Source organism: Ctenopharyngodon idella, chromosome 14 (assembly GCF_019924925.1).
Source record: "Ctenopharyngodon idella isolate HZGC_01 chromosome 14, HZGC01, whole genome shotgun sequence".
In the NCBI taxonomy this organism is placed as follows: domain Eukaryota; kingdom Metazoa; phylum Chordata; class Actinopteri; order Cypriniformes; family Xenocyprididae; genus Ctenopharyngodon; species Ctenopharyngodon idella.
Genome location: NC_067233.1, coordinates 4,567,821 through 4,582,301, shown reverse-complemented (window position 1 = coordinate 4,582,301; position 14,481 = coordinate 4,567,821). Strand labels below are relative to the sequence as shown.

General features: G+C 35.0%; 1 protein-coding gene across 1 annotated transcript; it reads left to right on the top strand.

The window, feature by feature from the left end:
* Nucleotides 1–4,170: 4,170 nt before the first annotated feature.
* Nucleotides 4,171–13,632, top strand: emx3 (empty spiracles homeobox 3). Its single transcript, XM_051860117.1, has 3 exons — nucleotides 4,171–4,932; nucleotides 10,295–10,479; nucleotides 12,035–13,632. Exons 1-3 carry the CDS (start codon nucleotides 4,584–4,586, stop codon nucleotides 12,200–12,202), a joined length of 702 nt encoding a protein of 233 aa, XP_051716077.1. The 5' UTR covers nucleotides 4,171–4,583; the 3' UTR covers nucleotides 12,203–13,632.
* The last annotated feature ends 849 nt before the right edge of the window (nucleotides 13,633–14,481 follow it).

Genomic DNA, 14,481 nt, shown 5'->3' with positions numbered 1-14,481 from the left:
TGTGAGTACAGTGGTTCAATATTAATATTATAAAGTGACGAGAATATTTTTGGTGCACCAAAAAAAACAAAATAATGACTTATATAGTGATGGCCGATTTCAAAACACTGCTTCATGAAGCTTCGGAGTGTTATGAATCAGCGTGTCGAATCAGCGGTTCGGAGCGCCAAAGTTTGGTTTGGAGCAGTTTGGAGGTTTGACACGCGATCCGAATCATGATTCGACACGCTGATTCATTATGCTCCGAAGCTTCCTGAAGCAGTGTTTTGAAATCGGCCATCACTATATAAGTCGTTATTTTGTTTTTTTTGGCGCACCAAAAATATTCTTGTTGCTTTATAATATTAATATTGAACCACTGTACTCACATGAACTGATTTAAATATATTGCTGGCTATGGAGGCCTCACTGAGCCATCAGATTTCAACAAAAATATCTTAATTTGTGTTCCGAAGATTAACGAAGGTCTTACGGGTGTGGAACGGCATGAGGGTGAGTAATAAATGGCAGAATTTTCATTTTTGGGTGAACTAACCCTTTAAACTGTCAAGGTTATGTCAAAACACACACAAAATTCACATAAACACGGTTGGTTATGTCTGTGGACATCAACAGCAGGGAAAGAAATTGTGTGTATATTAGATCTGTGTATTAAAGTGACAGCAGCGTAATATACAGTACCTACTGCTGAATCTGCTGTTAATATGAATCAAACAAAAGAAAAACAGAAAATCACTCACTGCTCTTGATTTAATAACTTCAGTAGCTTTAATAAGAACACATTTCTTACTTGAATGCTGCTGTTAAATGTTCTGGTGAGGAGATAAACATGGCGGACTGTGTACAGCTCACTGAGGGCGGGGTCTATGCTAATAGGTCAGAGTCCGTCAGCAGTCGTGGGCGGGGCCTGAGCGATGTAATGTCACATTGCATAGAAACCGCTGCATCTGATATGGGGATTTAAAAAAAAAAAAAAAAAAGGAGTGGGTGGATTTTATCATTATAGGGTGGTTGTGTACACACACTGCCGACACACATCTGTTTTCAAACACCATGTAAAAGCGAATTTTGCATAATAGGTCCCCTTTAAATAGTAGTTTTGATTTTGAACATTTATTGTCAAAGTATCAGTTTTCCATACTACTTTTTGTGTGTGTGTGTGTGTAGTTTTAAAGACTTTACTCTTACTCTAAAATGCTGAAATAATATCAGTAATAATAAAGATTCTAATTTTTATTATTAAATAGGTTAAAGCAAAAGGTCAATTACCTCTCTGAACATCAAAGAGAGAATAATACATCATTCATTCTCAGTGAATAACACGCATAATGTCGCATTTCGAGCAGAAACCGAGAGCTTCAACGATGATTCACGTGTCCAGCACCAGCAGGTATGATGTTGCATGCATATTAAGCATATTTGTTCTGACTAATTTGGATCGGAATAGACTAGAACTATTTCTGTGATCTGTAAGCTAATTTCCATTAAGCAATACACTGATTTTAAGGTCTTAGTGATTGTCAGAATTGCCATGGTTAGGTCATATATGTGAAGGCCTACTTACACCGTGTCATGTTGGTTTTACTATTTAATTCTTTTGAATATTTAAGTGCCGACCATATATGTTTTCAATGTATCGATTTTAAGCACGTCTAAATGCATTTGGTGGTGTGTATATAGATGTGTTCTGTGTCTTTTACACATTGGTACACTAGAGGGCGTTGTTTGTAAAGAATGAGGTTCACCACACATCTGCGTGTGCTCATGGTCATTTCAGGCACTTGTTTCTAAACTGTAACTAACAAAAAGCCTGTATCAGATCCTTGAATATTTGCCCCAGCATTCATGACATGTAATACATTTAATTTGTATAGTCTGTTAGTGGATAAACAGACTGCCTGAGCGATTAATCTACTAATTAATAGTAAACAGTGATTGTGTGCTTAAACTACTGTCTTTAACTGGCCTCTTTTAGTTCCACATCATGCAAATATTGTTGAATGTCATAGTATTTTTTTATTAGCCTATATTTACAGGTGTTTTACGATGATGACTGTCTTTTTTATATATAAAAAATTATCATATGTTTTTATAGCATTTATTACTTTTTTTTTTTTTTTTTTTTAGATCCAAACCCTAGAATCAAGAGCTGAATTATTGCAACATATTATAAAAAGATTGCAAATAATGAATTTGGCAGTAAGAAATGTTTTTACTGTGGCTGTCTGTTAACAATAGATTTTATTTCTATTCATGATCTGAGAAGTTTTACAATTAGATAGCTTAATTCAACTTTTTTTTTGTAATGTATCTTTGATTTTTTTTTATTATTATTAGTATTGTGAATAGGGCCGTTCATGAACATACTATTTTTTCATCATGTTCCTCAAGTCAATAGGTATTGATGGTCATCCGTTTAATTTAGCTTCTCTGAGTCAGCTAATGACTAGTAAAACAACCAATCTTGGCTTCTCCGTGTTCAAAGAGGGTTTAACACCAGTTAGTTCCAGGCAGGGGAACAATAATCACATTTTAACTCGCCTTCACACCCAGAGTGCTTACAAAAACTCCAACTGTTATAGCCTTTCAGCTGTGCACACTCTGCAATCAATTGCCAGAGGCAAAATTAATAGATGTTAATGGCCATTTGTATTTGAGGCAAAGGGGACAAAATTGGCCAGAGAAAGCTATTAATTATATGCAGAGGGACTGAGAAGGGAGGCACAAGAGGGCTGGAGACGGGCTGCTTTGGGGCTCAATGGGGTCTGTGCCCTGCGTGGTTCACATGGGTTTCCGCTGGGTGGATTGTGAAAGGCCTGAGCAGGGGGGCTTTTGTGTGGCTCCTGAGCCACGATTGTTCCTTCTCAAAAGGGTGACATCTGTCCAGGGTTTCCGAGACTCTGATCCACCCCATTAGCCTCCATCCTCTCTCAACAACTTATTGCGTTTGTAACTGACAAATGAGACAAGGAGAGGCACTCGAGACATGTCAAGCCGCGAGATCAATGCCCAGTTCCCTTGATCTATGTCTGCTTCATTAAGACACCTTCATAAACTCCATAACTGAGTTCAGATTCCTGAGTTCTCTTGCTATGATTATGATTTCTATCCAAAAAATAAAAATAAGTGCTAGATGGGTTAACCATATTGAAGATTTCACTAGTGAATATGCTCACATAATAGGCAATAAAATAAAAATCTCTTTTTCTCTCTTTTAGGCAATAAAGGTAATATCCTTTATTGAAGAGCTCATTAAAAGATATTCCTTACTAGAGAAAATAATTATTTGATAGCTACAACAACAACAAGGGTTAAAAAAAGTAGTAGGCTAATGCTGCAAATGATAATAGCAAATAATGGCATGAATGAATGTGGCGTGATTTTAATGATATTTATTATTATTATTATTATTATTATTGGCATATTGTATTATTATTAGCCTATTATTAGTATTATTTATTTATTACCACAACGAATTTTTACATTTGTAGGCTTTAATTCTTACTGGTCGTACCGATGTTAGCGCTAGCCTATTGTAGCTAATAGCTAATTTATATACATACGATGAATAACAGATCATTCAAATAAAATATTTCAGTGTGTGAAAAATTGTTAATTATTAAATGTAGTACATTATCAAATAAACACTTTCAGAATATGTTTAAATAGGCTATGATACGATTTTTAAAATAAAACATTTCCCAGTGTGTTAAAAATTATTAACGGAAATAAATATTTCTACGCTATAAGAAGACAAGAAATTAATAATAGCCTAAAGGAATATCGTGACGAATTATGACGCCGTTAATTTAAACTAGCCTAGCAAAACAAAATCTATAAAACCCTGCTTCAGCCTGTTTCGCAAAAAATAGAGACAGCTGAATAAAATAAAATAATAATGATTAAAAAACAACAATCACAGTGTAATAAAATTAGTAGAATTAGTAGAGCTAAGTCATCAGAAAGTTAGCCTATCAGTTTTTAAGCTGTCTCATTTTAAATTTAGCTAGCTTTTAACCTTCATAGATTCTGTTTTGACACATTCAATCATATGTTGTTGAACTCTTTCTGGTCAAATACAGAATTTCTTTACACAACACAAAATGGCTGTAATTGAAGAGTGCGACGCTCATCGATCTGCGCATGCGCACCACACCTCGCCGTCGGAGCTCTGCGAGCAGGTATTGAAGTTGGCTCATCATGACAAGCCCTGGCGCACAAGCTGACGGATCATCGATCATAAGAGCTCGCAGCGATCTGCATCGGAGGAGCTGATGTCTGCTTCATGTGAGACAGCTGACGGTGCACGAGAGACAAGGACATGAATGAGATGAGATCTGAATTACTTTGAACACAACTGGTGACAGAAACTCACACGTCTATTTGCAGCTATTGGAAGTGTATTGCAACCCACGAAACTGAAGGAGCCAAAGGAACCATATGAAGTTATGGATTGTAGAGGGACTATATAAATATTGTCTTTTTGACTTTTTTTAAACGTCCATCATCGGTTACAGAGTGACTTCCTGTTCGATTTTCTTTTCCATTTAATTGACTGAGTATTTTTATAACCCATCATCAAAATGTTCCACCACAATAAGAAGTGCTTCACTATTGAATCTCTTGTGGGTAAAGACTCCAATTCCTCAAGTGCCGCTGCGGATGAGCCCATCAGACCCACTGCTCTGAGGTTTACTGAATCCATCCATCCATCTCCCTTTGGGAGCTGCTTCCAGAACTCAGGCAGGACATTGTACAGCAGCAGCCCAGAGATGATGTTCACAGATCCGGCCACACATTCCACCAACTCCGGCCTGTCTCTGCGTCACCTCCAGATCCCCACACAGCCCTTCTTCAGTCCTCATCAGAGGGAAACCTTGAACTTCTACCCGTGGGTGTTGAGGAACAGATATCTGGGACATCGATTCCAAGGTAAAAATCTGTTCTGTTATGTTGAGGATGGAGTGAGAAATTGAAATAGGCTATTTATTGAGTTGAGAAAATCTTAAGAGATTTTAGGTAGGTTTTCAGCAGCTCTTGGGCCAATTTTGATTTCAATGTTTTATTTGAACATCATTTCAAAATTGTTATAGACTATATGGCGATGCGCATACCTCTCATTTGAATATTATTATGTTTTATATATATAAAAAAATATAGATTTAAAAAAGTAGCCTAATCCAGATCATAAGAAAATGATGCCGTGCAATAAGAGTTGTGTTAGCTTATTTAAAAATGGTTTGACTTTAAATTAGATGAAGCGTCCATTTTGCACGAATTGCAAAATAATTAGATAGACCACTAATTTATTTTGATCACATATTTAGCTTATGTTATTAAAGAAGGGAACGTTGTTCGATACAAATAGCTTTTTTCCTGTTTGTTTGAAACATGCTTAGCTCTCATTGTGTATTATAAAATAAATAATTAATTATTAAAGCATTATCAGTTTTCAGAAACCTATAAATTTGAAGTATTAAGTATAAACTGATAAGATAAATGTAGGCTGTTAATTAGGTTTTTACTTAAATTAAACTGTCATCTTAAGTTCAACCTTTTAGGATCATTTTATTAAAATAAAAATAGCACGTATATAAAAAAAGTACATTATTTTACTGTTATTTGAATTATTTGTGTGTGCATCTTCTTAAAAATGCACCATATTTCTACATCATTTCCAGTTTTTTTTTAAATGAACGATATACATAAACTAATTGAATAATTATATTACACTATTGTGGGTGGACAAAATTAATTACATTTATATGTTGAATATTTTTATGAGGTAGTCGATGTGCAACTACTTTTATTTATATTTGTGATTCTTCCACAGACTAAACACATTTGTTATTATAAGGCTCATTAATATTTACAGCTCTTAAAATGACCTTAATAAAATGCAAACATTTATAACACTGCTAATTACATATACTTTAGCTTTTTAAACAAATATTTGGATAAGCACTTCGTGGATTTGATAGGCAACTGTAGTCATTTTAAAAAATCAGCCTACAAATGTTTGTTCTTTTAAAAGCTTTATTTTGACTTGATTTAAATTTTTAATCACCATCTCTGTGTTTCTTCAAACTTCTTAAATTTATTACTATTAGCATTAAAAATCAAATAGCCAACTAGAATATCATTCATAATCCTGTTTGCAGAGTCCTTTAAAAAAGTGTAATTGATACTGGCAGGTCACATTTACCAGGCAATTTGTTAAAGCTGCTATCAGTATCTCTGGCCGGTCTAACTTATCGCCTCCTTTCAAGGCTGTGATGGGAAGCCCAGCCACATTTGCTGTAGGGTCCTGAGTTGCACCTCAGTCCTCGAGGGCATTGCTCAGGTAATTGGTGGAAGTCAGAGGTTGTTGTCACTATTACTCAGATCCGGGGTTCAGATAGAGCCTCTTTGTTTACACACAGAGCCGATCCACTCACTGATGGTGTCCAATAACCTAGAAAACTACTGTTTAGACAAGACTAAATGCAGCCGTGGGGATTGGGTGGGAAAGGATCACCTATCGAGGAGAGTGTCAGCGCTAATGTGTCCATGGGTTTTAACTCTAACACTTCCTGAATGGGAAAAGAGATGTGTCCATGTCCTCGGATCCGTCATGCGGGACAAGGTAAACAGGATCCCAGACCGGCCTGCTGTTGTACATGAGCAGGGTTTCGTGTTATGGGTACGTTTCACAGACTGTGACCGTGGCACTGATGCATTTTTTTCTGAGATTTGTGCGCTATCAGGTTACAATAAAAATCTGTAAACACAGTCGTCAGCAGACTCAACGCTGTTGATTGTCATTCTTTAAGGGCTCATTCATAATGTAATAATATAATAATAATAAAAGTCAAGTTTATATATCTAAAAAATGCTGGGTTAAAAACAACCCAAGTTGCAATTGGGTTGTTTTAACCCAGCGGTTGGGTTAAATGTTTGCCCAACGTTCTGGGCAGTTTTATTTAACCCAGTTATTGTTTAAAAATTACTATATGGCTGGCTTAAAATGAGGTTGGAAATTAAAAATCAGATACATAATTACTAGAGGCAACAATAATAATCAAAAGGTGAACATTTATTAATAAGCAATTTAATAAATGTTTTTTGTTTAATTATTATTCATTAAACCTATTAATAAAATGAACCCAAAATATGTCAGAAATTAACATTTAAGCAAGTAATACAGTAATTTTTAAACAATAGTTGAGTTAAATAAAACTACCCAGCAGGTTGGACAAACATCCTAATCGCTGTGTTTGTCCATTTTCAACCCAACTTGGGTTGTTTTTAACCCAGCATTTTTTAGTGTGTGTAAAAACTAAAAAAAATATTAATATATATATATATATATATATATATATACACACACTGTTAATATATGTATACTAATATATATATATATATATATATATATATTGCATTATTATATTATTACATTGTTACTACATTATTACATTCATCTATATCTCTTTCTCATATATATATATATATATATATTAATATAAATACACTATATATATATATATATATATATATAAGAAAGAGATAGAGATAGATAAATGTAATAACAATGTAATAATATAATATATATATATATATATTATATATATATATATATATATATATATATATATATATATATATATATTAGTATACATAAATTAACAGTGTTATCAGCAGATTTTTAATACTATTGATTGATTGAACGGTCATTTTTAGAGGCCTCATTCCAAAGCATAATGTAATAAAAATGACATAACAATGTAATAATAATGTATTAATATAATACCAATAACAGCAGATAATAACAGTTAAGTCTTTTTGTACTTTTGATATATATACACACACACACACACACACACACACACACACAAACACAAACATATATATAATAGCATCCCCCCCCCCAAAAAAAAATTGCTTGGAAGATATTTAATCAAAATTTCAGGGAGGCAGTGTAATGGGGAACTCTCATTCTGTAAGAGAGACCAAAGGGTACAGCCTCTTTCTTTCCCACTATAGGCCACCCTTCTCCCTGCCTCTAATGAGAACCGCACTGACAAGACCAAGCTTGTTTGTGCCAAGGGAATGGTAGTAAAGCTGATCTGGGTGCCATCTGGTTCCCTTTTCCTCATGTTGGGGGCTTTCTTGCCGTGGATAGGCCAGTTTGAGTCCAAACCCCCGGAGGGTCTCCCAGCTCTTCACGAGGCTTGAGTCTCTGTCAGTGTTCTGGCCTGCTACTCGTCTGATCCACCACCTCTCTCGCGAGACACGGAGGTGATGCCACACATGCTGATGATGCCAGGCCGAGAGCACTGAGCGTACACGAATAAGATTGTACTCTGATTTTAAAGTTTCGAAAAGTTGCCACTATAACACTGAGGTCGGATTTGGTTGGTTGGCGCTCAGTGCACCTTGAGGAAGGTTTAAGGAGGGCTTTTCAACACCTTCAAACCGCGCAGAACGCATTATTTACATTCTTTAACCCAGCTTGCCTCATTTTTGCACGGAGATGTCTCCATTGTTTTTGCCTCTGGTGTTCAAAGCGTTTTCAGCACACCAGCTGAAGGCAGTTGTCAATGACAGTGCTGTGACAGAAAATATGCACCTTTTAGTAAAATAGAAGTAAAGTGCAAACATTATTTGGGAAGTCTCTGCTAATGAAGGCTTGCGACAGCGACCATTACGAACTAGTCATTCTGTGCATGGAAACAAACACCCTGAATGTTGCAACTGGCCAAAAATGTAAGTCCTTCCCGCAGTGGGATGCCTAGAAATGTGTGTATGTTAAGCAGTGTTTGAGGCTGAGAGCTGAAGTTGCTTCTCTGTGATGGTTTAATGCTCCTCTGAAAGGAGTCAGTTCAAAGCTATTGTCTGCAGATAAAGGCTTGGTTTCGGAGTTTTTAAAGACTTAAAGTCCGAACAGCCTCTCGCTAATCCTCTTTTCATCTTCTGGTGATGCCATTAGTAAGCTTTTGTGCTCAGAATTGGTACATCATTGTGCTTTCTTTGATGATCGGTGTTAAAAATGTGAATGGGTTCTGTGTAAACTGAACTCTTATGGCTAAAAAGTTGGGTTTAGATTAAATTAGTTGATCTAAATGTGTGGTTAGAGTCAGCCTTTGGAATGTGAAAGTATTTCTGGGTGACTGGATATATTTTATAACTTCCCTTTATTGTAGTAATTTGCTTTTAGCAATTGGCACTGACATCTTTACGGCCTGTGTTGTGAGTATTCATAAACCCAGCCAAATTTCATGCTCGGAAAAAGTCGTTATTGAAGCAAACACCTATTTGAGACGTTTGCATGTTACCGATGTACATTTGCGGTTGCACACCTGATGTGAACGTTGAAACATTTTGGTTATTTTTTCATTGACAAAAGATCACGGTCTGTCGCTTCTGTCCTCCCTGTAACCGCTCCGCGAGAATATTTTGTTTATACGTGATTGCGGTCGTCATCTTTCTGAAGACTCTTTCAAGCATAGCTCTCCAAACACTAAAGTGGTCACGAAAATTACACATCCATTTGTTTATGAAAAATGTTTTTCTCTGTGTGTGTGTTTGCAATAAACGGCACACGTACTCTGCCCTCCAGATGTCGTCTGGTGTCGAGCGAAAATCACGTTTGCCCTGATGCTGATGGAGACAAAATTTTACTATTGCCTTATGTTGAATATAATCAGACCAAATGTAAGGGATTTAGATTTGCTTAACTGACAATTAACATATTCATCACAAATGTTTTTGCATCTTTTCAACCATGGATGACTATTTATTTTTTAGCAGCCGTGCATTTGTATGAAAATTAGGGTAATGCCATATATTATGAGGGCCGAAGGTTAAAGACTCGTCTTTGAATGCACAGAGAGCTGAATGATGCGGTGCGAACACACTTTACATCAGCCGTGTCTGAAACCGACCTGGAATTATTCAAATCAACTCATGTGGCTCAATTAAGACATGCAATCCTGCTCTTAATGTCTGCGCCTATGTAAAACACTTATTTTGTATAAAAGCATGAGGAGCATTTGGATAATACATCTGCTAAATGAAGAAATGTCAATGCAATGGCTGCCATAAGATGGTTATTATTATTTTAAAAGCTCTGAAAGAATTTTAATGAATGCACATCACACACACATGTAATTTAAAGGAAGCAGTCCAATAATGCATAAAATGCATAAAAAAATGTTAGATTTTTTTTTTGTTATTGTGATTTATTTATTTTAAATCCCATTGTAAAATTATCCACTGGCTAATTTACATGTACTTCCCTGCTTCTTGTCTCCAGGTGACGACGGTAGCCCGGAAAACCTGCTGCTACACGGGCCTTTCTCTCGCAAGCCCAAGCGCATCCGCACGGCCTTCTCCCCGTCGCAGCTGCTACGGCTGGAACGTGCCTTTGAGAAGAACCATTACGTGGTGGGAGCCGAGCGGAAGCAGTTAGCCAACGGGCTGTGCCTGACAGAGACACAGGTGAGGAGGCAGAGGCGTCAGGGTCGATCCCTTCACCGCACACGGCTGCATTCCACCGCACACACACGCTGCTCGCTAACGGCACGGGATGTGAACACACATTTACTCATCTAGTTTTCTCACAGGACGGAAGTAATTCATCATTCATTGCCTTGGGATAGGCCATATAAATTCCAAAGCATGTATACAACATGCATTTATTGGTTATTTTCACAATCGGCTTCACAAACATTACATGCGTACTCGTGTAGGATTGTTAGGCTTGAGCAATACCTGTTGTGACATACGGAGGGGTTCAAATGGCTGAAAATCAGGGATTAAGAAATGGAATAGTAATGAAAAAAACAAATACATAAATGTTATGACATAAAATAAGAAACTTATTTTAGACTTTTGGACACATGCTGCAAATCTTTTTTTAATGAGTGATTTTGTTACTTTTATTTTGGATGTTTTTTTTTTTGTTTTAAATATACAGGTTTTTTTAACCTAAAAATTTTATTTTTTTCATTACAGTTTTGTTCAAATGTTCATGCTGATAAAATAATTTGTAATTATTTTTATTAATTTTTTTTTTTTTTTTAAATGCAAAGCATTTTCACCTGTGGTTTCAGACTTATTTTTGAACACTTGCTGTAAAACTTTTTAATTAGTAATTCAGTTTTTACAGCGACTTTTATTTTGGATGTTTTTTTAAACATACAGTTTTATCCAGAAATTTTTTTTAATTAAAAATGTACATTAAAATTTTCATGCAAATGCAAAGCACTTTCACTAGTGGTTTCAGACTTTTGGACAGCTTCTGTAAACCTTTGCAATTAGTTATTTTGTTTTTACGGTTACTTTTATTTTAGATGTTGTTTTTTTTTGTTTTTTTTTACATTTTATTCGTAGCAATTACACAGTTAAAATATGTTTCCACACATCGTGCAAACATGATACATGATTTCCTCACCAGATTGAGAGATTACGTCAACAATCATATTTCACATGAGCAACAGGCATAAGCATGTTTTTATAATAATGTGCTGCGAAAAGTATTTTTAATAGCAAACACAGTATGGGGGAGATATGCTTAGTAAATTATATATATATATATATATATATACATACAGTCAAACCAAAATTTATTCAGACACCTTGAACATTTCATTCATTAATACAGTTTATTCACTATAGTTTAAAAAAATGGTAATAAAATATGACAAGATCTCAGAGTTAAACTGTGTCATAAAAAATTAATCTTAATTATGTCAGATAACACTTAAGCAAAACATGATCATGTCAAAGTGTCTGAATAATTTTTGGTCCCAAATGTTTATCAATTTTACTGGTAGTCCACTGTATGAAGAATTTATGTGTATAATATGTCACAGTTTACTTTATTTTGCTATCCTCACTTACATAAATGAACTATAGTGTCCTGCACCCACTAGTAAAAACATATCAAAAATGTCTGAATAATTTTTGGTTTGACTGTATATTAAATATTATTATATATTAGTAATATATGGCTGATATATTGAAACAAGCTCTCTTTCTGGTTCTTGTTCAGGTGAAAGTCTGGTTCCAGAACAGAAGGACCAAGCACAAGAGACAGAAGCTGGAGGAAGAGTCACCAGACTCGCAGCAGAAGAGGAAGGGTAGTCAACATGTGAGCCGCTGGAGGGTGGCCACGCAGCAGGGCAGCCCTGAGGACATTGACGTCATTTCAGAAGACTGATATTGTACGGCTGCATTATCTCGGGCAATAAACATCAGTCATGTTGATGGAGCCCTGCCACAAAGATATTTTTCAGACAGACAGTGTCATGAATTTGACAATGAACTTGGTGTGTAAACTAAGGAACTGAGTCACAGCCGGCTGCCACTGACTTCTGATCAGGCACAACAGAACAAAGGACGTCAGCAGCTGAACTGCTCATTAAGATTTGACTGTATGCAATACACATGGACCTCTTCATATTGGATCACGTTCCATCTCAGAGCAATGAAGACTTTTTTTGTATGCTTATTTTTTTTTTTTTTTGTAAGTTTTCACTTCTCTCTTGCTCCTTTGTTATCAGTCAGAACATTTCCATCATAAAAGAAGTATACTGGATGACAAAAGTAATAATAAACACCTTAATGAATAGATTGATAAATGTTTTGTAGTGTTAAATTGATTTAGACATTCAATGGCCACAGTCTAACAAAAATAGGTCGATCCAGTGTGTGAATGAAGCACCACTCATAGATGTACTTCTGAAAAATGTTGTGATACATATTTTACAAAATGTCAGTCATACTTTTACAAACCAGGCAGATTTTGGTCAGATTTAAAGTGGTGAAATACCCCTCACAGTCAGATATACATTTGAAATGGTTCTATTTATTCTGAATGAGTGAACTTTTCTATGCATTTGAGCTCCGAACCCAAAATTTAATTTTGTGTTTTACATCTGGGTTAAAGCTTACTGAAGATTTTACACGTGTTGTGTGAGAATTATTTTTCTTTCATGTTTGTTACCACAATGGCTCTTGAACTGAGTTCAAATATCAGTGAACTAGAAGCTTAGGAAATGTTTGAATTTCTCTTTACTCAATTAAATACGAGAAAAAAAAAAGAAAAAAAAAAAATGCAGTCTAACCTCTAAGACCCAGAATGGTTTGTAGCACTTCATAGCAGATTGTTTCTTTTTTTGGGTTTTCTTTAAGGTGATAAGCACTGTAATCCCATCTGTTTGTCTTCATTGTTCAGGAATCTTTTGGTATGTGTTTGTTTTACTTTTTTTTCACCAGACTGTTAGATAATAAAACTTTAACTTAAAGATTGTTTGGAAATTATTCATATTATGTTCTACAGAACTATCTTGAGAACTGCTAAAGTGATTTATATTTTCAATAGACAATACTTTTGCATTCCTGACGAACCCCAGCTTAATTGGTTCAGTAACACAGACAGGTATTATTAGACATAAATCCTTTCAATAATAGTGTACTTACATGCTCACTGAACATATAAATGCTTGAAAGCAAACACAAACATCTCCACCTTTGGATTTACATGTGCAAACACTGTCATGCCAAAACCTGTGCAAAACATCACAGTATCAAACGTCATCATCGTCACTGGGCTGTGAAAATACTTATAAAAAGGTCTCTGAGTTGTTTGTTTGATTTAATTTTGTATCATTTGCTTAAAGTATGTGCATCTTATCATGCTCAATAAAATCATTTCTATAAATAATGCTGATTTGGCCCTCAAAAAACAATGTTTTTGCTGCTTAATATTTGTGTGGAAACCGTGACACTAAAATTCAATAGTAAGATTGAATTTTAGATTGAAAAAAGAAAGAAATACTTTTATTTAGCAAGGATGCATTACATTAATTAAAAGTGACATCTATTTCAAATAAATGCTGTTCTTCTGTTCATCAAATAATCCTGAAAAAAATGTATCACCGTTTCCACAAACATATTAAGCAGTATATGTTTTTAACATTGATAATAATAATAATACACTCATAAATACTGGGTTAAAAACAACCCAAGTTGGGTTGAAAATTGACAAACGCAGTGATTGGGTTGTTTTGACCCAGCGGTTGGGTTAATGTTTGCCCAACGTGCTTATTTAACCCAACTATTGTTAAAAATTACTGTATTGCTCACTTAAATTGAACCCAAAGTGTGTTGGAAATTAACATTTATTAATAAGTTTAATAAATAATAATTAAAAAAATACACATTTATTAAATTACTTGTTGATAAATGTTCACCTTTTGATTATTATTGTCGCCTCTAGTAATTATGTGTTCATTTTAAACCAGCCATATAGTCATTTTTAAACAATAGTTGGGTTAAATAAAACTACCCAGCACGTTGGGCAAACATTTAACCCAACCGCTGGGTGAAAACAACCCAATCGCTGCGTTTGTCTATTTTCAACCCAACTTGGGTTGTTTTTAACTCAGCATTTTTTAGAGTGCATTTTAAAATGTATTTAAATAGAAAACAATTATT